Source organism: Ambystoma mexicanum, chromosome 7p, assembly GCF_040938575.1.
Source record: "Ambystoma mexicanum isolate Mex_15411 chromosome 7p, UKY_AmexF1_1, whole genome shotgun sequence".
NCBI classification, from domain to species: domain Eukaryota; kingdom Metazoa; phylum Chordata; class Amphibia; order Caudata; family Ambystomatidae; genus Ambystoma; species Ambystoma mexicanum.
Genome location: NC_090939.1, coordinates 45,198,565 through 45,225,618, shown reverse-complemented (window position 1 = coordinate 45,225,618; position 27,054 = coordinate 45,198,565). Strand labels below are relative to the sequence as shown.

The 27,054-nt window shown below is 51.3% G+C and overlaps 1 protein-coding gene across 1 annotated transcript in view; it reads left to right on the top strand.

Annotated features, from left to right (window-relative positions):
• The window catches only part of LOC138525670 (kelch-like protein 9), a 454,357-nt gene that overhangs the window by 67,565 nt on the left and 359,738 nt on the right, over window positions 1-27,054 (top strand). Inside the window, exon 2 of the mRNA XM_069635739.1 lies at window positions 20,668-20,823. Within this exon, the coding sequence (XP_069491840.1) occupies window positions 20,728-20,823 (96 nt within the window). The 5' untranslated portion in view covers window positions 20,668-20,727. The remainder of the gene's footprint in view (window positions 1-20,667; window positions 20,824-27,054) is intronic.

Genomic DNA, 27,054 nt, shown 5'->3' with positions numbered 1-27,054 from the left:
GCTCTGATACCACTCCATGCAGAGACCACCCTTACTTTGGTACAGCCTTGGTGGATGAGCCGCCCTGATACCACTCCATACAGACATCACCCTTACTTTGGTACAGCGTTGGTGGATGAGCCGCCCTGATACCACTCCATGCAGACATTGTTCTTACTTTGGTCCAGCCTTGCTGGCTGAGCCGCTCTGATACCACTCCATGCAGGCATCACCCTTACTTTGGTACAGCCTTGCTGGATGATCCGCGCTGATACCACTCCATACAGACATTGTCCTTACTTTGGTCCAGCCTTGCTGGGTGAGCCGCTCTGATACCACTCCATGCAGACATCACCCTTACTTTCGTACAGCCTTGGTGGATGAGCCGCTCTGATACCACTCCATACAGACACCACCCTTACTTTGGTAGAGCCTTGGTGGTTGAGCCACCCTGATACCATTCCATACGGACACTGCCCTTACTTTGGTACAGCGTTGCTGGGTGAGCCGCTCTGATACCACTCCATGCAGACATCACCCTTACTTTTGTACAGCCTTGGTGGATGAGCCGCTCTGATACCACTCCATACAGACACCACCCTTACTTTGGTAGAGCCTTGGTGGTTGAGCCACCCTGATACCATTCCATACGGACACTGCCCTTACTTTGGTACAGCCTTGCTGGATGAGCCACCCTGATACCACTCAATGCAGACACTGCCCTTACTTTGGTACAGCCTTGCTGGAGGAGCTACTCTGATTCCACTGCATGCAGACATATCCCTTACTTTGGTACAGCCTTGCTGGATGAGCCACTCTGATACCACTCCATGCAGACATCACCCTTACTTTGGTACAGCCTTGCTGGAGGAGCTACTCTGATACCACTACATGCAGACATATCCCTTACTTTGGTACAGCCTTGCTGGGTGAGCGGCCCTGATACCACTCCATGCAGACATCACCCTTAGTTTGGTACAGTCTTGCTGGGTGAGCTGCTCTGATACCACTCCATGCAGACACCACCCTTACCTTGGTACAGCCTTGCTGGAAGAGCCGCTCTGATACCACTCCATGCAGAGACCACCCTTACTTTGGTATAGCCTTGGTGGATGAGCCACTCTGATACCACTCCATGCAGACACCACCCTTACTTTGGTACAGCATTGGGGGTGAGACGCCCTGATTCCACTCCATGCAGACATCACCCTTACTTTGGTACAGCCTTGCTGGATGAGCCGCTCTGATACCGCTCCATGCAGAGACCACCCTTACTTTGGTACAGCCTTGCTGGATGAGCCACCCTGATACCACTCCATGCAGACACCGCCCTTTCTTTGGTACAGCCTTGGTGGATGAGCCGCTCTGATACCACTCCATGCAGAGACCACCCTTACTTTGGTACAGCCTTGCTGGATGAGCCACCCTGATACCACTCCATGCAGACATCACCCTAACTTTGGTCAGCCTTGCTGGATGAGCCGCCCTGATACCACCTCATGCAGAGACCACCCTTACTTTGGTACAGCCTTGCTGGATGAACCTCTCTGATACCACTCCATACAGACATCACCCTTACTTTGGTACAGCCTTGCTGGATGTTGCAGGTGGTCTGCCCCAAACGGCTTCTACTGGATCCAGTTGCAACATATCTAGTTTTGACATTGCGCCACAGCAAGAAGAGAATGGGAACTCTACTTATTAATATCCGTGCACATGTGTGTGCAGCATATTAACATCCGTGCACATGTGTGTGCAGCACTTCACAGTAACAATACACCAAGACTTATTTTAATTTGCCTCCATGTGCCGGGTTTCATACAAAACATACTTGCAAGACTCCACTTACATAAGAACGCCAGTAAGAAACATTTATGAAAGTAGGAAGAAAACGGCACAGATGTTCACAATGTAGACGGAGGTAAAATGGTCTGCCTTCCCTAAAACGCATGTTGAAGGCGCGTGGTGCCTCTGAACGTCTTCTATGTAGCATGGGAGCAGACAGCCTTTTATTGTGAAAGTCTGTTTAAATAATAATGTGCTATTTATATATGCTTGTTTTTTATCCAAAGAGCTTCACGCAGGACATATTTACATACATTTTCATTAGAGATATAACCACGAGGATGTGTTTATACTGGTGCTCCTCATCTAATTATCAAGGTATGGATGTGCTGGTGCTCAAAGAGGGTGCCTACTTATTTTCTGCAGTGTGTGTAGGTTACCCGAGTTTCCAAAATGATGTGCCCACAACGAGACCCTGCAGAAGCCGCCTGCCACCCCACAGCCTCGCAGGCAAGAGACTCTGCGGTCTCGTGCTTGCCACCAGAAAGCAGAGAGCACTGGTAGAAATGCCAGTAAACTATTTCCACATGGACATGTTTTTGATATACCTTTTCTATGATGGCCCATCTTTTGAGACAATGACATTTTTGGGTGAACTTGCCCTTTGTTGTTTGCCTCTTGTTTTGGCGGCAGGATGCTGAATCCGGTGTAGCCTCTTAGACTTTCTCTGTGCTGCCTCCAATTCATCTGGTGATTTCTTTCAACACCTGCCTCTGTGTGTTGGCCCTCCTACAGGCTCGGAGTAGGCTATTGTAGCGATGGTCGATCCTATTTAAAGATGCAACACTTTAGTATCTCACCTGAAATGTATCTATTGTTTCATTAAGTTTCTCGACTTCTGGACTATTTCCTCCCACTTGTCTCAAAGTCTCAAATCTTACCTCGTATTTGATGTTACACTTTGTAGAATAATACAGATGACTGTTTAATGCTCACCTTTTTTGCCTGACCTGTTTTAATACCCTTTTTACATTGGCAGGCCCATGCATGGCCCCCGATTGTTTCACAGAAAGGTCAGGCAAATGAGAGCCCACCAGCGTTGGTGGTACGGGAGATTCCCTGTGGAATGTGTTTCCAAAAGACAAAACACATCCATGAAAGAAAGCCATGCCACATAGTGTCGCATGGTTAAACAATTAAAGTTATACCTGTCATTTCTACCCAATACAAAATACATATTTGGGTGGGAGCCTTGGTACGTTTACTTAACATGTCACATTATATTTGTATCAAAGTGTTGTAGGTACAGGTGTATTATATGGAAACAGGAAAGCTGATTCGCACACATTGTGTGATCCTGGGCAAGTCACTCTCGCTCCCTGTGTCTCAGCCCACTTAAGCAAGACAATGGGGAGTGCAGACAAATTGACCACCTTGAAAAGTGCTGGATGCAAACTTAACAAGCATTGGGAAAGCCACGAGTTTTGGCTTTGCATCGGCATTGCCTATGAGGAACGGGGCTCAGGGGCGGGCGAGGGGCAGAAGATTGCGGAAGAGTGATAGGGACTAGAGAGGGACAGAGTGGGGTATTCATAGAATTGTCTGCAGCTGTGCTGCAGGAAGAGGAAGAATGGGGCATTTCACTGGGATGGACACAAATGACACATATAATGTTCTTCAAAGCAACTCAGGGAATGTACATGTTATCAATTGCATTCAGTAGAAACTATCTGGAAATAGTGAAGTCAAATTTCCACAGGACATCCTTCCCAGTGCCATGGAAGAGGACGCTTGTCCTTTTTGCATAGAGTTGCATAATAGCCTGGCAGTTAAGGGGTTAAGTAAAAATAAAACCTGAGGCAGCAGAGGCGGGTTATGGCAGGTGACGAATAAAATATGTGGTTCCATGTCAGCTGCAAGTGGCTCGTGCTAGCCCACTTCCCATTCACGTGTAAGCCATTATTTCTACTGCATCCAGCTGAAGCATGTGTTATGTTATAGGATGTTTATAGCAGGCACTATCACCACCTGAGTGGTCCCCTGGCGGGTCTGATTAGCAGCGGGGTAGGGTGTGGGGGTGCGTTAGTAGGACTGGGCGTGGGAAGAGCACAAGAGAGCTGTGATGGGCTGTTGGCAGCTGCAGTTCGGTTTACCTGAGCGTAGGTGTGCATTTTCGGTGGGTAGCTAGTTTTTAAAAATGAAATTCACCTGATTAAATAAAATCACCCCTGAATGGTTCTTGGTAGAAATGTATGCAGACGTTGTACGGACTAGGGATGCGCAAACTGGCTGGGTGGTGTGAGCCCCTCACATCTTTAATTGGGGCCCTGAGAGGGAGGGAAGGGCGGCAATTGCAATCCCCAACAGATGTCTATAACATGCCCCAGAGCCCAACCGGGGCCTGGCAGCTCTCTGCACGTCACTGGAGCCTGTTCGTTTTTAAAAAAATATATATATTTCCAGCGCTCTTGTGCAAAAGACACAAAAATGTGTAAAACGGCCTGGTTAGATTGTACACTTTTCTTGGGTTCTTGGTGTGTTGAAGGAAGGCTGTGAGGAGAAGTGTTGGGTTAAAGGGTTTCTGTTTTTTTGCGGGCCACCAAACCTTTCAACCTGTGACCATTGTTTTAAGTGGGATTAGAAATCGAGGAGGTGGGACTCACGTTAGTGGGTGTGGCCTAAGAACGGGTGTACTTAGGCCATGCCCCCTATCGAGTGCCCCCCCTCACCTAAGGGGTGTGTGCTGCTAAAGATGTAGAGCTGGGGCGCACTGGCATTACTACCTTTGACGCGCCCAGCCGGTCCTTTCAAATAAAAGAAGGGGCTGTGCACACCAAAGGTGTTAGACCAGTGTTCCCCAGCTCACGCCCAGCAGGCAGCCTTGTCATTGAAGGACCCTGCTTTAACCACTGGTTCCTTGAATGAAAGGGCTGACTGCTGCTGATGGCTCTGTACTCTGAAACAGGAAGAGGGCTGGACTGCCCAGCTCTCCTTTTGCTTCCGAGTAAATGGCCATGACCCAGCATAAGAAGCCTGGGCTTCTCATGCTGGGTCATGGCTATTAATTCGGAAACAAAAGGAGGGCTGGGCAACCTGTTTCTGAGTACAGAGCCATCAGGAAGCCAGCACTGCACAGTTACACCTGCTGCTTGCAGGTGTCAGTACTTCAGTTTAGAAAAAGAAAAGGTGATGCCTTTTCTTTGCATCTAATCTGAAGTGCTGACACCTGCAGGCATCTCGTGTAACCATGCAGCCACTACACAGGCTGCCTCAGTTGTCAGCATGGCTGGGGATAATCGGGGGTGGGCCCCGGGAGGGCCCTGACTCGGGAGCCCTTTCTGGAGACTACCAGGGCTCTGCCCTGGCTAGCCCCGGCCCACTTAAAGCAATGCCTGGGATCCACAAAATGATGTAGGACAATTTGGAGGGGAGTTTGCACACCCCTACTACAGACACCCATCTGTGAGCAACTGCATTATTAGAAGCCATTGGGAATTAGTTCACTGGAATGTACACCAGTGCTCTCTGCTTTCTGGTGGCAAGCACGAGACCACAGAGTCTCTTGCCAGCGAGGCTGTGGGGTGGCAGGCGGCTTCTACAGGGACTCGTTGCGGGCACATAATTTTGTACACTCGGGTAACCTATACACATTGCAGAAAATAAATAGGCACCCTCTTTGAGCACCAGCACATAAGCCATTTTCCAGCATGTAACATCCATACCTTGATAATTAGATGAGGAGCACCAGTATAAACACATCCTCATGGTTATATCTCTAATAATAATGTATGTAAATATGTCCTGCGTAAAGCGCTTTGGTTAATAAAAGCACTATATAAACAGCACATTATTATTTTAGCACACTTTCACAATAAAAGGCTATCTGCTCCTATACTTCATAAAAATGAGTACACTTTCAGGTACTACAAACCTTCAACATGCGTTTTAGGGAAGGCATAACATTTTACCTCTGACTACCTTGTGAACATCTGTGCAGTTTTCTTCCTACTGTAATACAAGTTCCTTCCTGGCGTTCTTATTTAAGTGGAGTCTTGCAGGTATTTTTGCATAAAATGCGGTACATGGAGGCAAATTCAAATAAGCCATGGTGTAGTGTTGCTTTAAAGTGCTACACACAGATGGGCAGGGATGTTAATAAGTAGAGTTCCCATTCTCTCCTTGCTGAGGCCCTGAATATGTTGCAACTGGATCCAGTAGAAGCCGTTTGGGGCCGACCACCTGCTACACCCACTAAGGCTGTACCAAAATAAGTGGAGTGTCTGTATGGAGTGTATCAGAGCGGCTCATCCAGCAAGGCTGTAACAAAGTAAGGGTGGTGTCTGCATGGAGTGGTATCAGAGCGGCTCATCCAGCAAGGCTGTACCATAGTAAGGGTGGTGTTTGTATGGAGTAGTATCAGAGCGGCTCATCCAGCAAGGCTGTAACAAAGTAAGGGTGGTGTCTGTATGGAGTGGTATCAGAGCGGCTCATCCACCAAGGTTGTACCAAAGTAAGGGCGGTGTGCTCATCCTCCAAGGCTGTATGAAAGTAAGGGTGATGTCTGTATGGAGTGGTATCAGAGCGGCTCACCCAGCAAGGCTGTACCAAAGTAAGGGTGGTGTCTGTATGGAGTGGTAACAGAGCGGCTCATCCAGCAAGGCTGTACCGAGGTAAGGGCGGTGTCTGTATGGAGTGGTATCAGAGCGGCTCATCCATCAAGGATGTACCGAGGTAAGGGCGGTGTCTGTATGGAGTGGTATCAGAGCGGCTCATCCAGCAAGGATGTACCAAGGTAAGGGCGGTGTCTGTATGGAGTGGTATCAGAGCGGCTCATCCACCAAGGATGTACCAAAGTAAGGTGATGTCTGTATGGAGTGGGATCAGAGCGGCTCATCCAGCAAGGCTTTACCAAAGTAAGGGTGGTCTCTGCATGGAGTGGTATCAGAGCGGCTCATCCAGCAAGGCTGTACCAAAGTAAGGGTGGTCTCTGCATCGAGTGGTATCAGCGTGGCTCATCCACCAAGGCTGTACCAAAGTAAGGGTGGCCTCTGCATGGAGTGGTATCAGAGCGACTGCGGTCAGTTGAGGGCATTTCAGGGAACTTTGGCTCTAACACTAGGGCCAGAGAGTGTGTTAGACAATTGCTGATACTCGCTGCAATTGTGGGAGGCTCGTTAACCTGTTGTACAGAGCAAGGTTTCTATTACAGGTCATGCCTGTCTTCCCAGCGTATAAACAGAAGCTCTTCTTCCATTTGCACCCATCTCTTCTGGGGTCATCTGCCAGGCTTTTCCTGGAAACTCCAAAATGGAGGGTAAGCACACGAGGTTGGTTTTCACAGTATATTGTTGCAAAAGCCTTTTCTTGCTAGTGTTGTCCCTGAGGGGCAAACAATCACATGACACACACACAGACACACAATACACACACGCTTTTTCTAAGACACTTGTTTTGTTTGAGATAGTGATCTTCATTTGGAAACACGACCCTGCACACCATTTTCGTGAGGATCAAAAATGCCACTGGAGGAGTCTACGAATGGCATTGGTCAAGCAACCAATCACAGTTCAGAATGGCAGCAACACAAGCTGCCGAAATACAGCAGCCTCTGGGTGCTTATGAACCCAACACGGTTATTTTTGGACTTAGCATTGGGTCTAAAGGAGAGTTATTCCTCCTCTAAGGCAAGAATGAGCAGGTGCAGACAATGACTGGGATGTAAAAAGTTAAGGGGGATGTCTCAGAAATAGACACTTACTGCTTATAGACTGTGAGAGGGCGGGGTGGGAGGGGGTGTTTGGCGCCAGATAGTGACCGGCTGGTGGCCAACGCTGGATTATACTTTCATGGACTTCACTGATTCACGTTGCATCGCCCTTTCTCATGGTGGCCCTGAATCATGCTGTTCCCATCTTCATCTTGCATCCTGGCTTGCAACATTATGTGTCACTACTGACTTGTGCAATTGTATTCGCTCTCCCCTCTTGCTTCTCCACTCTTTTTGACTGCTTACTCTCTGTTCTCTCCTCCCCTCCCCATTTTCCTATCTCCTCCCCTCCTCCCCTTACTTTCTTCTATGCACTTACTCTATCAGAATTGTCCCTGGACCTAGTATGATAGAAACCTCGTCTGTCACTCCCCCATCTCCTTACTGTTCCCCACCTCCCTCCAGCACTATCTGAAACGTTGTCAGGCCTAGTACGATAGTGGCTTGTTTTTTTCATCCCCTCCCTTTCTGCATCCCTTTCCCTCACCTTTTGTTTTTCTCCAGCTCTACCAGAAATGTCATGAGGCCTAGTACGGTAGTCGCCCGTCTGTTTCCATTTCCTTCCCCCTCTCCCCCTCCCTTCCTTATCTATGTGTTAGCTCTGGCACTATCTGAAATGTCATCAGGACGAGTACAATAGTTAATTTCACATCCTTACTGTTCATGGCCTGTAAGAATGTCATTTATTTTCCCTTGTTCCCTCCCTTGCCTTGAAGCACTTTGAAACACATTGGCCCTCATTACGACCCTGGCGGAAAGGGGAAAACGATGGCGGAAATGCAATACCGCCATCGAAAAGCGCTCGGTGCGACTATGACCCGTCACCGCAAAGTACGAAGCCATTAGCGACACCGTAGTGAACGCCAACGCTAACTGCACTAAGCACGCGCGCGCGCACCATGCCAAACCGCAAACACCACCATGGTGCAACGGTACGGCAATTCCGACCCTAGCGGACATGTACCTAACGCCATCAGGCATGGCGGAATGGACCATTCCGCCATGGCTAGAAATACGGCATCGTGAACCAACCGTAAATGGCCCACTGAGTGCCTGTACTCCACTCCCTGGCCACATTGCACAACTCCTGGCAGGCGCAATGTACTCACACCATGCAACCAGTGAAATCTACAATTCACCCATGCATGCCAACGTAGAAATGCATGCAGGTGTTCGAAGCGCCCCGTGAGTGGGCATCCATGTACGGCATTTCACCATAGCCGTACTGATGCAGCACAGGCATGTGAAGGTACAAGACATCAAAATGGAAATCAAGAACACATGACACAAAACAACAGTAGTCCCCCATCGCTTGCCACCAGCGCAAGGCAACATCCAAAACAGCATCCTGAGGGGGATTGCACCAGACCTGTACTCTTGCCAGTAAACAAACCAACCATCAGCAGAAGCATGTACCACACAAGTTGGCAGAGTGACTGAGCAGCCAGGCACATCCCAAGAGGGGCCGATGGGAGCTGCAGGGCACAGATGGCATGAATACAGAAGCTATTCCAATGGACATGACCCCAGTCCCCCTCCAACAAACGCACGCAAACACAGGCACCTGTGACCAGCCACATTCTGAACATCCCATCATACCATCAATCGACCTGGCTGACAGGCACCAGTCGGCCAAAAGCCAATCCCCCGCCCCTGAACAGCACATCATGTAAACAGTCACAATGGCAGCCCCTATCCGTGACCACACTGTGCTACGTAGGCAAAAGCGGCCAGTACTGTACCACACAACTCAACTCAGAAGGCGGAACACAATGCAGATCATCTCGCAATACATACCGCCACAAATCGAAAATCGCCACATCACCTGCAAAGAATAACGCAACACGCCAAATATCGGAATACAATTTAAATGCACATCCAAATGACAAAGGCCTCACAGCAATTTGTAAAATAACACCAAAACATCCATCATCACCGAGGGCTGCATCTGCAATAATTGACCAGCTTCCACTTGTGTGACGCCCTGTACCATCATGGCACACAGGGCCAACATCAACGTTCCAAAAGGCAACATGGAAGCGGCAAGAACCGCAGGTCCGTCCCATGAGGCAGGCACTAGTCCAGCTGAAAGGCCGAAATGTTGCACCTAGCCACCAGAACAGCGTAAGGGCATGTGGCCCATTGGCGATCGTCCCATAAGATCGTAATGCTGCTCCACTGATTCACCCGAAGCTGCAGGTGTCGAGAGTAAAAACCATCTGGAGGAGTGGCGTACAGATGGCATCTGCAATAGGGCAGGAGATACCTGTCACCAAAATGAAACACAAATTAACCGATTGCACTACATGACACATGATGCATCACTATCTTCATTCAACACACCAAATCCACACCCATATGCATGCTAGGCCACTCCAAAGGAATATACACACCCCTAAATCAGTATCGATACATAACGAAACCAATCGAGGTTAATACACCATTGGCAACGTCGGTTACTGTGCATGCGTCCGTCAAGATAGAACCCATGACATGGGATTAGTAACGTGCCTAGACACAAGTGTATGAAGGCGCGTCGAGACAGGGAGGATCCGACAAGGGCAGATAGACGTAAGTCCCACTATGGCAGCCTTGCATCACATAGCGCAGGGGAAGGGGATTGAATCAAAAAACACATGTACATGGCAGACCCTAAATGGAATCATCTGTCCATGCATCCATTCATCATTCCCTCATCCCGCAATGAAAACGCATGAACATTCACTCACATAATATGTGAAACTTCCATCGCGTCTGTGCGTAATGCAGTCTGCAAAAACCACTGTGCTCCTGGCCGGATCTGTAGTGTCGTGAAGCTAGATGGACTTGGGAACGTCCTGCCTTATCGTCCACTACGCTATTGCGCATCCCATTCAATTCATGTCATTCATTGCTTGCTCGTTATGGGCCCTGTCCCAAGGACATTCAACAATAGAACGTTACATTTCCAGGCAGACCTGTGGGCGTCTCCTCACCGCTACTTCGCAACCAAAAATCCTGGCCTTCGAATTCCTCACTTGCAACATTACGTCGAAAAGGCTTCTGTGAACGCTTGCATTCACAATTACATCAATGTAGTGCGGCTGTGTGTCATAATGCTAACTGGCTGCAATCACAAATGGGACGCCACGCCCGTCGGTGAAGTACGATACTGTGCTGCATGAGGGTCGGCCATCGATCGAGCCCTACATACCACTGACTCTTCACAGGTATGTAAGCGGCTGCAATCATAGCATGTGTAACAATGGGAGCATAGCATGAAAATCAGTCAAAGTACATCACACTGCCATCGGGATTTGATACATGATTCCAACCCCAAGATGCCATGCGGCCAAATGCAGCCTTACGTGCGGGACGTGCTCGGCCAGAAGGGATTGCATCTGCCACAGATTCATTCAATCAGCACAGGTGGAGGCCATACAGGCCGACAGCACATATATAGCAGACCCAAACCCCTCCCACAACCACTCCCACTCCAAAATGCTACCGGCAGGACTAGCGATGTTGGGCCTGGGGCACCAGATAGCACTGCAAGTGCTACAACTACAAGAAGACGACGAACAACAACAGGTACAACAACCGGGCGCACAGGGGAGACGGAGGAGAAGGAGGAGGAGGAGGGCAAGGCAGGGTCAGCAAGGCCCACAAGCACTGCCACTACCACCACGCAGGCGGCCCGCAATCCCACGCCTCCGAGCTGATCCGTTCAACCTCACTGCTGAGCAGATCCACACCCTCTACCGTTTGGACCGGGACACCATAATCGCCATTGTGGACATGACACATGCTGACCTCGTGAGCATGATAGATAGCCCAACCGCCATCCCACCCCTACTGAAGGTGGTGTCTGTACTCCACTTCCTGGCCACAGGCACCTACCAGCACACAGTGGGACAGTTGCATGGCATTTCACAGCCACTGTTCTCACGGACACTCTCCCAAGTGCACGATGCCCTCCTGAAGCACGCCGACGACCACATCACACTACCACGCACGTACCAGGAGATTACCAACGCAAAGGTGGGATTCCATGCACTTGGCGGCATCCCGGGTTGCATTGGTGCCATCGACTGCACCCATGTTGAATTGGTTGTCCCACATGCCATGGAGGTCCAGTACCGCAACCGGAAACAATTTCATTCAATCAATGTGCAAATGGTGTGTGACTCCAACAAGATCTTTACGCATTGTTGTGCCAGATTTCCAGGATCTACCCATGATTCTATGGTCCTGAGGAACACAAGAATACCACGCTACATGGAGCGACACGCAGGGCACAGATCCTGGCTACTCGGTGAGTCTCATTCCATGCATGACATCGTGGCCCATTTGATGCGTCAATGACCTTGCAGGAGGGGGGGGGGGCTACTTAGCACTATCATTCCACTGACACCCTTTATTCGTCCCATACAGGTGATGCCGGGTATCCACTGAAGAGATGGCTCCTTACACCAATCCGGAACCCACAGAACCAGCATGAGGAGGACTACAACCATGCCCACTCACGTAGCCGTGTGGTCATTGAACAGGCATTCGGCCTACTGAAGGCTCGTTTCCGCAGCCTCAGCAGGTCTGGCGGGGCACTCATGTACAGCCATGAGAGGGTTTCTAAGATGGTCATGGCATGTGTCATGCTGCACAACATGTGCATACGTAGGAATGTGCCCATGCCCCCTGACGCTGTACTGCATGCACCTGAAGATGATGATGATGAGGGTGGGGATGTGGAGGGACGCCAGGGAGTCCATGAGGCACAGGATGCACGTGCAATCCGACAGAGCATCATAGATGCATGCTTCTAGCAACCACGCATGGTGCCTATTACACGGAAAGGGGACCTGTGGCACTGTGTGTGTGTAGTACAGGCACATAGTGGACTGTACGCCTATGAAGGCCTCGTACGCAAATATCAATGTCCACACATGTCATTGGATGATAATGAAGTGCTGTATTGTTAATGTGATTTGATTCATACACCCTATGGACCCGCCACCCAGTGAAGCCCAACACACCCCCTCCACCCTACTTCCTCCCCCCCCAACACCAGTGTCCAGATATGCATGCTGCCCGTGGGTAGACGCTATTGCAAGCCCCCTCTACGGGTATCAGGGGCACCCCTGCCCGTGGAGCGCAGGTTCCTGCCAGATCTGCGTTGGGGGCTGCCCTGGACGGAACTTGCCACGGATGACGTCTCTGCCTGCTCGCGTCCATGCATGTCTCTGAGGGTTTGTGAGAGCTCCGAGAGCACACGGCGCACAGCAGCAAGTTCAGCACAAACGTCTTTGGACGTCGCATGCAGTTCCCCCCTCAGGCTCTCGGTGCTTCTCTCCATTTGTGCTCTCAGGCTCTCGGTGCTTCTCTCCATTTCTCCCCTGAGGCTCTCACTACTTTTCTCTATTTGTGCCCTGAGTGTCTCGGTGGATGTTTCCATGGCTGCCCTGGAACCCCCGCATTCATTTGCATGGTCCTTGAGTAGCGTGGACGCTTCCTGCTGTTGCTCGATCAGCAGGTCGAGGGACTGTTGCCTCTGCTGGGCCATGGACATTTGCGGTGGTGTGACAGGGGGGCTGCTCAACACATGTTGCCTTGGCACAGGACTTGTGGGGGTTGGCCAGTCGTCGTCTTCAGGGTGCCCCTGCGTGGTTTCGTCATGGTGTAGGGGATGGAACATGCAGGGGGATTGGGAAAGGTCATGGATGGTACCTACGTCGCCAGCACTGTTTTCCGTGTCGGAGCATGCTGGCATGACAGCTGTGTCACCTATGGTGCTGCTACCACCAGAGGCAGTGCCATCAGATACGTTCTTTGGGGGGACCTGTGGTGCTGGGGTTGTGGACTTGCTGGCTGCTGGGGTGCCTGTTGCAGTCCCCTCCAGTGTGCTGGCACTTGATTCCTGCTGCTGCCGTGTCTTGATCCTTGCACCTGAGGTGGAGGCTCTTGGGACGTTGGTCCTGGCCCTCTTTGCAGGCGTGCTGGTAGGGGTGTCCTGCAGCTCGTCGTTGGTATCGGACCCTGTGGTGGAGTAAAGAGGGGCGAGCGTTAGTTATGGGTCTGTCGGATTTGGAATGGCAACGTGTCAAATGCATTGGGGTGGTACATGAGGCTGATATGGGACTGGGCCTTGGAGGTGGTCTCATTTTCGTGTGGATTGAGGATGCATTCATTTGGCTGCCTGCAGTTAGGGGGTGCATGCTGCACATGTAGGGGTTGTTTATGGCATCTTGATTAATTTGTTTATTCATTCTGACTTTTAGAGGGCGCTGTCAGGGCAAAGTATGTATTGCACTATGGGGTCACATGGTACTGCACATGTTCGTGGTTTGTGGATTTCGCATTGTTTCTCTTGGCAAACCTACCTGATTCTCCGGATGTCGGCACTCCTTTCTCCATCCCTCCGACTCCCTCTATGCTCTCCATTCCTATGGTGGAGGCGCAGATCTCCTCCCAGGGGGTCAACTTGATGGGCGACTCTGATCCCCCCCCGGTAGCTGTGGCGATGTTCCTGTTCGCAGAAAGTATGCTGCGTACGCGGATCCGCAGGTCGTCCCACCGCTTGCGACATTGCTGTGGCGTGCGGGGTGTTGTCCCCACCGCACTTACGCGCTGTGCCACAAGGGCCCATATGGCCTTCTTGTTGGCAAGGGCCGTCCTGGTCATTTGACTGGAGAAGACGACGGCGCCATTTTCCTGCAGGGTCTCGGTCAGCACGGTCAGTTCCTCTCGGGAGAAGTGGACCTGCCGCTTGCGATCACACGCTTTCTTGGCTACCTTTCCCATATTTATTTTTTGAACTGGGGTTGCTAACGGGTTGGGATGTGTGTCAGGGTCGGATTTTTAATGGTTGTGTTGGGATTCGGATTTTATAGTTGTGCGGCGTGCTGTTTCCCGTTCCGGCCACATGCTTTTACTTCCGTTTCCGTATATTTACGGTGCCCGTAATTTGCGGTGCCCGCTCATTACGGTGCCCGCTCATTACGGTGACCGCTAAGATGGGTGGCGGTATTGCACCTGGTGCAGCGTACGGCGGCGGTAAGGGCCGTTTTGGGGTCATTTCCGCCATCGCAGCCTTTCGGATTCCGCCATGGCGTAATGCTCGTGCCCGATGGGTCGTAATTAGCCGCACTTTGCTCCTTCGTGCAATGGCGGAAACGCTATTTACGCTGTTGCGGTCCGGTCAGTCAATTTCCGCAAGGGTCGTAATGAGGGCCATTGTGTATAGGCACTATATTAATGAACTATCATATCATATCATGTCATATCTCTATTGGGGAGACTGAGCCTCCTTTTAACTTTGTGCAATTTAGAGCCACCCAGTTGGAAATTGTGCTTATTGGATCCATTTGGTGGCCTGTGGGTTTTTGGTCATTTTCTGCAATAAAATCGAGACACAAGGGCCTCATTACAAGGTCGGTGGTAACCCGACGGTGCTACCGGCAAAATTGCTGCCGACCTTGTAACACTGTTCCGCTGCCTGAGATCCCGGTGCCACCGGTTGCCCGAGATATTAGGCAACGGAAAGTGTAAGTCCCCATGGAGACACGGAAGCACCGGCACCGTTGCTAACAGTGCCGGTGCTTCCGTGAACACCATGACTGTGCAGGGCGGTGCTCCCGGCAGGTTAGACCTGCTGGGAGCATCGGCCCCTGCAGGCATTCTCGTAGTCTGGCAGTCTAGAAAGGGTGCCGGTACATTACTAACTGGCACCCTTATTTCTGGCCCAAAGAGCAGAATTCTGTTACGCCTAGGAACTCGTCACAGGTGATTTGAACTGCAACTCCCATGATCCCTAGCCAGCATAGTCAAGTGAAGGATCACAGGAGTTGTAGTTCAACACATCTGAAGCGCCACATAATAAGGCACCATGCTCCAGAAGATCTTAAATCATATCATATCAGTGACAATACCTCTCTCTACAGGACTGCACAGCCCACTGGTACAGGTGCAGGGGAAGTCGCTGCACACAGAGTGAGTGACGTAACTTTATTCATGTTTGGACGTTTTCTCTGGCACTGATGTCTCAATTTCTGGAGGAGACAAGGAGTGAATGGTTTTGAAGCCAAGTCCCTTTACGCTCACGCCAGAAATAATACAACTCTCTATTGAAAAAAGGCCACGAGATTGCTTGCAAGGATAACAAGGTTTAATTGTACAAAAAGTAAAGGTGTCAGCAGAGTACTCTGCTGCTTGAAAACGTTTGGCCTGAATCAATATGAACAATACATTATAAGGGTGCACAGCATCACTAAGGACGTCATTGATAGGGTCTAAACTCACACAGCTGATTGGTGAGACCATATGCAAGGGCCTGCTCCGTATTGGATGCCAGGCTGTGATTGGGTCTACTCTCCACCATCTGTCAATCTCCACGTGGGTCAGCTGGGCTCATCTCTCCAGGGAGTGAAGGTCAGGCTCTTCACATGTTGCTGTTCCCAGGCTACTAGTGTGAGCTAATGCTGCCACTACATCATTATGGCATGCACCAGGGAGGCTCATGGACTGGCACTGGGGGGGGGGAAAACAATTATGCTCACCCACACATTCTGTGCTCTATATCGCACTCCTCGCACCCAAGGCTTCCACTCTCATTTTGATCCATAATTTATCCCTCGTACTACAAAGGGTGTATCTATGGGCAGAGGTGAAATGGTCATGCATGCTCAGATCTTTTATGGCCATGGGTTTTATCGCTGGCTGGCTGGGGTCACTCACTATCGTGGAATGCAGGGGTCCTTGGATGGGTCAGTGCTGGGTGCCATTACTCCTGGTGGGCTGGGTAGGGGTTAGAGGTCTGCCGTTGGCCTGGCTGTGATAAATGGGCATCAGGAGATGCCTGGTGCTGTCTCACGGCCTTGCAGGGAACATTCCTTTCTGCGATAGTGAGTAATTGCAACAGTTAAGGGACAAAGGGAAGTTTCTGTGAGAATTAGCAGTGCATGTTCATCTGTCCTCAGTGTTTGGCCTGTTCGGGGTTCTCCGCCGGGCCTACGTATACCGCGCAGCCATGTAAGACTGAATGTGTCTCCCAATAACTAAAACATGGCATCTCTTTATATGTGCGCACTAAGTCTATGCATCTATAATTCCTGTGATATTGTATCCATGCGGGGTCTCTTTAGTAGGGCCCCTCCCCCCTAGCACATCGCGTGGTTGCCTATGGGATTTGCCTCACTCTAAAGCGCTGAGAGAGGATGGACAGACTGATTTCCATCCCAACAGTTTACAGCACTGAAGATTGCAAACATGTCCAGAATACAAGAATACCCACTTCTTTTCTATCTGTGAGTCATGTGAGATTTCCACTAACAGCGACTGGGGCCGACTCAGAGCTACAACAGCCTCTAGGACAGCAGTCTGCAACCTGCAGCTCTCCAGATGTTTAGGACAATGGCTCACTTGATCTCTTACCACTCACTATGCCAGCTAGGGCTGGTGAAGGTTGTTAAAGTCTGCAGCATCTCGAGAGCCAAGGGTTGCAGACACCTTCAATAGGGATCCACTAGATCATTATTTTCTGCAATCTTCTGCTGCTGGGTCACCAATAGGGTTGGGCAATATTACCACTGGCGATGTGAAATAGGGGACATTTTCCTCCAATTCCACCTATCCAGCACAGCAGGTCTCTTCTACCTCTGTTTTTTGGTCAAATTTAGTTTTTGATTGGATTTGCATCCCCGCCAAATATTTTGGCCAAGTGGAGACCACAACATTTAATGGCCCACTAACTGACTAATTGGCCAATGTGTTTGGAGCCTGATGCAAAACCACCCAAAAAAATGAAATGTCTATCTGGACGATGGGTAAAATTGTCCATCTTGCTTTGCAGATGAGCTGACACAGAGTACAGATTTTACCCAGAATTCGACATGTTTCCCACAGACCACAATTCGGCCATTTCCGCCCGCCCCAGTCACCCTCCAGATCAGGTGTTAATGCTTAATCTGCACCCGGGGAAGGGCACTCAGAATATACCTTCCACCCCCGCTGTCTCAGCCACCCGGGGCCCTTCCCTTTGTGGCACTATTATTTAGTTTTTTTGTATAAGTGGGGAGTGTTAGGGAGAATTCTCAAAATGTGCAAATTCCTCTCTACCTTAGAGACCCCCAGCTCTTTTGCTGAACTTTGGGACTCTGTACTTTTTAATTCTGTTTGTTTTCTGTGTTTGTGTTCTTTGGTTGTGGGGTTTCAGACAACTCCGTAGGCATCCTTTTTTTTATTTCTGTCACACAGCACCCTCAGTGCAGTGGCACAGGGTAGCCTTTCAGGCTTTCACAAGGTTTAAATAATTTCTCTGGGATAAACTACTGTTTCCCAGAGAAAGTAAAGAGAAATTGACTTTAGTAGTCTTTCCAAGTTCCTATACCCAGCACACACTATTTTACCATAGAGTGCTGGAGGGGTTACCTAGTATCCCCTGTGTTTAGAACTCATGTAGCAGTCAAATGCTACCCTTTCCTATTGAAATGGCTGGTGGCAGTGGTTTTACAATGAACTACCATGATTTTTCCCGACCGTGAACGCCGGTAGCTAGAAATCTAGGGAGCCATGTTTTTCAAGATGGTGTCTGAGACCCCCTTGTTTAAGTAGGACCCCGTCTTCTTTTGTCGCAATTTTTTTGTGGAAAAGACCTTCTTGAGTTTGTCTCTGCGTGCTAAACCAAGTTTGGTCCCTTTGTTCATGCGCCTTTGGCGAGCTTCAGGACTGAAGACCGCCTCTGGTGCCCGAGTGTCTGGGGGGTGGGCAGGAAGTTAGGGAGGTGCCCAAAACTCCCTGTGCTTAGTCTCCTAGGAGACCCAAATGCACTCTGGCGTGATTGGCTGGCTGACTGTCCGGCAAGGACAGCCACCCTGCTGGGTGAGTGGCAGCTAGGCTGGAATGAATGGAAGAAAACTATTTAAAAGGCGAGTCTCTTGGTCTGAAAGGATGAGTCGACCACTGGAAAGAAAGAACCGAAGACGAGCTGGAAGAGGACGGCTGCTGAAACTCCTGGACCATTGGTTGACCCGGTGAAGCCCTGCTGCAGGTCCAAATCAGCAGGTTAATGTCGACAGAGAAGCCCTTCAAGGATGACTTCTCACTTTGAGTTGGTGGGACCAATCAACTCGTAAGCCACCTGGACCCCATTCTCGGAGCTGGTTGTATTTTCCTCAGAGTGCTGCAGGAAACCGAGTAGCCAGGGAGAAGGACGCCAGTTTGTGTGCTTGCCGACAGCTACCGGAATCGAAGATTTGCCAGTTTGCCAGCTTTGTGACCAGTCCCTGTGCAGTACAGGAGTCCCCCGACATCCTACCTCTTGTCCCCATGACTGAGGCTCAGGTACAGCCAGATCTGCAGGAACAGAAGTCTTCAGATGTATCTAAGGTACTGTGAAAACCCGACCGAGAGAACTTACCTCTCACTGCGAAAGTGCGTGAAACTTTGGCAACTTGCAGGCCTATTCAGCTTGTGACCCGACATACAAACCTTTCTTCTGTGAACTACTCCTGAGAACAGTGGCAAAGACTTTTCCATTTAACCAGAACCGTTTTCTTATACAAGACTCTAGCCCATTTAGTTTGGACTATCTATTGCATTGGAACAACTCCTCTGGTGAACTCCAAGTATTTGCACTGTTGAAGAGTAACTCTATTATTAGTTTTATTGTTTTATGCCCTTTTGCTCCTATTTCAAATGCTCTGAATGCCATTTTGCTCCTCCTTCAAAGTAGTTTAGATGCCTCAGAACCTGATAGTGTAAAGTACTGTAGTATATTTTCGTATGATATTGATTTCCTCCTTTCAGTGAATGTTTTCTAAATGACTGTAATAAAATAATAAGGGTTTTACCAAGAAACCTTGAGTATAAGAGTCTATTTGAAAACTCGTGATTGTAGCCCTCTGTGTAACCTCATTACAAGCTCACATTCCCTCTTGAGATAAGCGTGGCTGCTCAGCTCGCTACCAAAAACTGTGCAGTACAGACTTATACCAAAGGTTGGTTTTGCTTACACCTGTAGTCCTAGTTGTGTGTAGTGGTCCCAGAGGGTACTGCATACAAACGTTGCCTAACAGGGAGGCAATATGGAAGACAACACCCTCCACCAAAAAATCCCATTCCCCTTTCCCACCTCGTCCCTTCATTCCCCACTTAACAGCGGAAGCAGAGATCTGTGCTCCGGTCCCGGTGCACCTTTCTTCTCTCAGCTGCCGCCATAGACATAGAAAAGGGACCTAGTCCCTTTTTCATATGGCGGTGGCTATCTCTTTTTTCTTTTTCTTTTTCTTTTTTTTTCTTTTCCTAGAGAGATTGGCTGTGCAAGCAGCGTAAATCTCCTGAGGAAAAATAATGAAAGTCATTCACACCCGCTCAGGAGGACGGACATGGCTGTCACGCCTGCTCAGGAGAACGGACATGGCTGGTAACGGCCCACAGCCCAAGCTGAATCCCTCGCTTCGCTTGGGCCTGCCATAGCACAGACTGGTGGGCCGTTACTGGCCATATATGCCCTACTGAGCGGGCATGAACGCCATATTCTAGTTTTAAGATCTTCAATGACCCACGGAAATGTGTTCTGGTTCTCTGAGGCATCAGAGCTTTGAAGGCTGTAACACCTTTGTGGCCTCAATGATCTGAGCTTCATAGGATTAATGAAGGTGGGAAACATGATCCAGTCTTCCAGCCTGTGGGTGGCGCGACAGCGGCGCACTAGCCTGTGTTTCTTTCTTTGATCTATCCCTGGGATGAAGCCAAAGTAAATTAGGATTCTTTGTAGACCTTCTGGTTGCCCAAGCAGATTGTTTTCTTGCTGTAGACGAAGTCTAAATCCGCCGACCGCGACAATGCGAAGTCAGAAGGAAGCCGAGAACTGGAGGTCTGAGTGGTATTGGATGGCTGAGGTGTGAAAATAACCAAGTGGCAAGAGACATGGCATCAGCATCGCTCAGGTCTCGCATTATCATGAGAGACGACTATGGGGGCAGAGCATCCTATGGAGCTGGGGAGGGGGCGAAACACCGGTCCAAGGTCTGCCCACCATTGTGTACAGGGCCAGGCACTCTTTGTACCAGGCTTAATGATCAGGATGGGTGTCTTCTAGCTCTTTTACTGATGGTTTCTCACTTCTTCTGTCAACATGTTTCATGCTTCTGTCTTTTTCGTAGATCCACTAGGAGCCCAAGGGGTTTTCACCATCTCAAGTCCAAGCAGAGGAGTGCACCGCCATGGCAGCCGCCCGCAAGGGACCCCCATCGTCCTTCCTAACCAAAGGGGGAACCAGGATCTTCAGCTGCTGCAGGCACCCATCGGCTGTACTCGAGGTAGGTGAGGTCGCAAAGGGCACTCATGGAGCAGGTGCCACAACACCTGTACACCTCTGTCTTTATTGTCTTAACATGCATGTCCTATCCCATCCGGAGGACATTAGAAGGGCCTTTCTGATTTGGGAGGCCATCCAACCCATATGGCCCATTCTAGTCTTAGGCATTAAAAAGAGCTTCCTGATACAGGGACCCATCCTATCCATAGGCCATTAGAAGGGTGTTCCTGATGAAGTGGCCCATCCTATTCAAAGGTCATTTGAAGAATGTTCATGAGGTAGGGCCCATTCAAGTCTTATGGCATTAAAAAGAGGTTCCGGATACAGCGGCCTATCCTATCCATCGACCATTAGAAGGATGTGTAAGTGACTCCAATCAAGCAATCCCACTAAGTCAGTGCCTTGTCTGGGATGCCCAAGGGAAGCCCTTATTAATATATTTTTATGGCAAGTTATAATCTGGATGATGAACCCTTGTATAACACCCCTCTCTTAGAATCCCCCTGACCCCACTGAGCCAAGAAGTAGATTTGTTTTGCAAATTTGAAAGGTTTATTTGAAAAATTAAACAATATATATATATATTCAATGAAAAAACTTTGTTAAAGGGACGTTATGGTTAAGTTGCGCTACTAAAAACCTATGAAATTCAGGGAAAAAACTTTGTTAAAGGGACGTTATGGTAAAGTTGCGCTACTAAAAACCTATGAAATTCAGTGAAAAAACTTTGTCAAAGGAACGTTATGGTTCCAAGTAAAACCGAAAAACCCTTGAAATTCGCCAGTTATGGTAAGCTAAGCAACCATAACTCGCGCCACCGTCGTGCACTGCTAAGACTAACACCAAGGACATCAAAGATGACATCACAAATGTCATTGATGACATCACTGATGACATCACATGTGTATGTACTTTTCATGAAATATGTGTACCAGGGATTCTTATTATAATGTTGCGAAACAAGTGTCAAGGATCATTGCAATAAATATCATACCCTAATTAGTGCATTGAACGATGCATTGATATAAATAGCATTCTATTATGGAGTTCTATCTAGTATACTAAGCTACTGATACAGAAACATAACATGGTGTGCAGTGTACAAGATGAAGGTATAATATTCGTAATGTTAATATGTTGAATAATGAAATGATAATTGTTTTCTTAATAGATTTTTGTGTACTGTGAAATATGTAATAAGTAGCTAATAAAACACATGTATTACATAACTGCATTACTATAGACAAAACACAAAGACACAAGGACACATACCAATATGGGTATATACAGGGAAAGTGAAGTTAGCAAAAAAGCACAAGTAGTAGCAGAAACAATTCATAACTTAACTGATTATTTTCATGCAAATACATGATTGCTCTGTTTCAAAGCTGCTATTCACCCTATGTATATGTATCACTTGATGTGATTGGACCCACAGGGAAAGTACAGCCATAAAAAAAAACAACAGAACTATCAGAAAGTGCTGATAACTCTATTGATTATCTTTATGCACAAAAAGGATTGCTTTTAATTAATTTTGTAAAGATGCGTTTGCGTTTGCATCAAAAACAAAAAATAAATTAAAAAAAAAAGAAAAAAAAAAGGATTGCTGTCTTTAAAGCTTGTGCCTTCCCCTATGTATATGTTTCATATGATGTGACTGGACTCTAAGGGAATTACTGTAAGAACCTACTTGAAGGATACATCTACAAATAAAATAACATGTTTAGTTTCTGACTGTTACTGAAGAAAACCATGTGGCCTAGATATGTCAGCAAAAGTAAAAAGAGTGAGCCAGACATGTGATGTCATCAGTGATGTCATCAATGACATTTGTGATGTCATCTTTGATGTCCTGGGTGTTAGTCTTAGCAGTGCACGGTGGTGGCGCGAGTTATGTTGCTTAGCTTACCATAACTGGCGAATTTCAAGGGTTTTTCGGTTTTACTTGGAACCATAACGTTCCTTTGACAAAGTTTTTTCACTGAATTTCATAGGTTTTTAGTAGCGCAACTTTACCATAACGTCCCTTTAACAAAGTTTTTTCCCTGAATTTCATAGGTTTTTAGTAGCGCAACTTAACCATAACGTCCCTGTAACATTTTTTTTTACTAAATTTTAAAGGTTTTTATTAGTACAACGTGACCATAACATCCTTTTCAATAGATGAAGATCACTAACATCTTATGTCCTCAAAGTGGGAATGCCGGTGGTAAAAAAACCAAAAAGATTTTCCTTCCTACGCCGGGACGCCTGCGGCGTCTCGGTGTAGGAAGGAAAATCTTTTACCAAGATGGCCACCATGGAAAGGGAAGGCGGGGTGTATAAAGAACACAACGGCGCATGAGCGGGGTTGGGGGGGCACAGTGGAGACACATGGGCATGAGCGGGGGGTGAGAGGGAACAGGGTACAAACGGGGCATGAGCAGGGGGTGGGGGGAAAAGGAAGGAAACACAGGGCATGAGCGGTGGTGGGGGGAACACGAGAGAGACACAGGGCATGAGCAGCGGGTGGGGAGGAACATGAGGGAGACACGGGGTATGAGCAGGGGGTGGGGAGGAACACAAGGGAGACACAGGGCATGAGCGGGGGGTACAGGGCACATACGGGACATGAGCGGGGGTGGGGAGGAAAGGAGAGAGACAAGGGGCATGAGCAGGGGGTGGGGGGAACACGAGGGAGACACGGGGCATGAGCGGGGGTGGGGGGAACATGAGGGAGACACGGGGCATGAGCGGGGGGTGGGGGGCAACAGGAGACAGACACGGGGCATAAGGAGGGGGTGGGGGGCAACAGGAGACAGACACGGGGCATGAGCAGGGGGTGGGGGGTACAGAAGACAGACACGGGGCATAAGCGGGGTAGTGGGGGGCAACAGGAGAGAGACATGGGGCATGAGCGGGGGGTGGGGGGGTACAGGAGACAGACACGGGGCATGAGCGGGGGGTGGGGGGCAACAGGAGAGAGACACGGGACATGAGCGGGGGGATGGGGGTACAGGAGACAGACACAGGGCAAGAGCGGGGGGTGGGGGGCAACAGGAGAGAGACACAGGACATGATCGGGTGGGGGGAACAGGAGACAGACACGGGGCATGAGCAGGGGGGGCAACAGGAGACAGACATGGGGCATGAGCGGGGGGTGAGGGGGTACAGGAGACAGACACGAGCATGAGCGGGGGGTGGGGGGACCAAAAGAGACAGACACGGGCATGAGCGGGGGGTGGGGGGCAACAGGAGAGAGACACAGGGCAGGAGCGGGGGGTGGGGGGCAACAGGAGACAGACACGGGGCATGAGCAGGGGGTGGGGGGGAACAGGAGACAGACACGGAGCATGAGCGGGGGTGGGGAGAACAGAAGACAGACACGGGGCATGAGAGGGGGGTGGGGGGCAACAGGAGACAGACACGGGGCATGAGCGGGGGGTGGGGGGCAACAGGAGCGAGACACGGGACATGAGCGGGTGGGGGAAACCGGAGACAGACAAGGGGCATGAGCGGGGGGGGCAACAGGAGACAGACACGGGACATGAGCGGGCGGTAGGGGGTACAGGAGACGGACATTGGGCATGAGCGGGGGGTGGGGGGCAACAGGAGAGAGACACGGGGCATGAGCGGGGGGTGGGGGGAACAGGAGACAGACAAGTGGCATGAGCGGGGGTGGGGGGAACAGGAGACAGACACGGGGCATGAGCGTGGGGTGGGGGGAACAACAGAGACAGACACGGGGCAGGAGCGGGGGGTGGAGGGCAACAGGAGACAGACACGAGGCATGAGCGGGGGTGGGGGGGCAACAGGAGACAGACACGGGGCATGAGCGGGGGTGAGGGGCAACAGGTGACAGACACGGGGCATGAGCGGGGTGTGGGGGCAACAGGAGACAGACACGGGGAATGAGCGGGGGGTGGGGGGCAGCAGGAGACAGACACGGGGCATGAGCGGGGGGTGGGGGCAACAGGAGAGAGACACAGGGCATGAGCGGGGGGCGGGAGGGGGTACAGGAGACAGACACGGGGCATGAGCGGGGGGTGGGAGGAACAGGAAAAAGACACGGGGCATGAGCAGGGGAGGTGGGGGGCAACAAGAGAGAGACACGGGGCATGAGCGTGTGGGGGGAACAGGAGACAGACACGGGGCATGAGCGGGTGGGGGGAACAGGAGACAGACAAGGGGCATGAGCGGGAGGGTGGGGAGCAACAGCAGATAGACACGGGGCATGAGCGGGGGGGTGGGGGAACAGGACACAGACACGGGGCATGAGCGGGGTGTGGAGGGGAACAGGAGACAGACACAGGGCATGAACGGGGGGTGGGGGAAGGGGAGAGACACACAGGGCATGAGCGGGGGTGGGGGGAGGGAGAGAGACACACGCGGGATGGGTACGAGGGAGAGAGACACACGGGGCATGAGCGGTGGGCGGGAGGGAGAGAGACACAAGGGGCAAGAGCGGGGGTGGGCAGGAGGGGGAAAGACACACGGGGCCAAGAGCGGGGGTGGGCGGGAGGGGGAAAGACACACGGGCCAAGAGCGGGGGTGGGCGGGAGGGGGAAGGACACACGGGCCAAGAGCGGGGGTGGGCGGGAGGGGGAAAGAAACACGGGGCAAGAGCGGGGGTGGGCGGGAGGGAGACAGACACATGGGGCAAGAGTGGGAGTGGGCGGGAGGGAGACAAACACACGGGGCAAGAGCGGGGGTGGGCGGGAGGGAGACAGACACAAGGGGCAAGAGCTGGGGTGGGAGGGAGACAGACACACGGGGCAAGAGCGGGGGTGGGAGGGAGGGAGACAGACACACGGGGCATGAGCGGGGGTGGGGGGGCAACAGGAGACAGACACGGGGCATGAGCGGGGGATGAGGGGCAACAGGTGACAGACACGGGGCATGAGCGGGGTGTGGGGGCAACAGGAGACAGACACGGGGAATGAGCGGGGGGTGGGGGGCAGCAGGAGACAGACACGGGGCAAGAGCGGGGGTGGGCGGGAGGGAGACAGACACAAGGGGCAAGAGCGGGGGTGGGAGGGAGACAGACACACGGGGCAAGAGCGGGGGTGGGAGGGAGGGAGACAGACACACGGGGCAAGAGCGGGGGTGGGCGGGAGGGAGACAGACACACGGGGCAAGAGCGGGGGTGGGTGGGAGGGAGACAGACACACGGGGCAAGAGCGCGGGTGGGGGGGTACAGGAGACAGACACGGGGCATGAGCGGGGGTGGGGGGCAACAGGAGAGGGACACGGGGCATGAGCGGGGGGTGGGGGGAACAACAGAGACAGACACGGGACAGCAGCGGGGGGTGGAGGGCAACAGGAGACAGACACGAGGCATGAGCGGGGGTGGGGGGGCAACAGGAGACAGACACGGGGCATGAGCGGGGGGTGAGGGGCAACAGGTGACAGACACGGGGCATGAGCGGGGTGTGGGGGCAACAGGAGACAGACACGGGGAATGAGCGGGGGGTGGGGGGCAGCAGGAGACAGACACGGGGCATGAGCGGGGGGTGGGGGCAACAGGAGAGAGACACAGGGCATGAGCGGGGGGCGGGAGGGGGTACAGGAGACAGACACGGGGCATGAGCGGGGGTGGGAGGAACAGGAAAAAGACACGGGGCATGAGCAGGGGAGGTGGGGGGCAACAAGAGAGAGACACGGGGCATGAGCGTGTGGGGGGAACAGGAGACAGACACGGGGCATGAGCGGGTGGGGGGAACAGGAGACAGACACGGGGCATGAGCGGGAGGGTGGGGAGCAACAGCAGATAGACACGGGGCATGAGCGGGGGGGTGGGGGAACAGGACACAGACACGGGGCATGAGCGGGGTGTGGAGGGGAACAGGAGACAGACACGGGGCATGAACGGGGGGTGGGGGAAGGGGAGAGACACACAGGGCATGAGCGGGGGTGGGGGGAGGGAGAGAGACACACGCAGGATGGGTACGAGGGAGAGAGACACACGGGGCATGAGTGGTGGGCGGGAGGGAGAGAGACACAAGGGGCAAGAGCGGGGGTGGGCAGGAGGGGGAAAGACACACAGGGCCAAGAGCGGGGGTGGGCGGGAGGGGGAAAGACACACGGGCCAAGAGCGGGGGTGGGCGGGAGGGGGAAGGACACACGGGCCAAGAGCGGGGGTGGGCGGGAGAGGGAAAGAAACACGGGGCAAGAGCGGGGGTGGGCGGGAGGGAGACAGACAGATGGGGCAAGAGTGGGGGTGGGCGGGAGGGAGACAAACACACGGGGC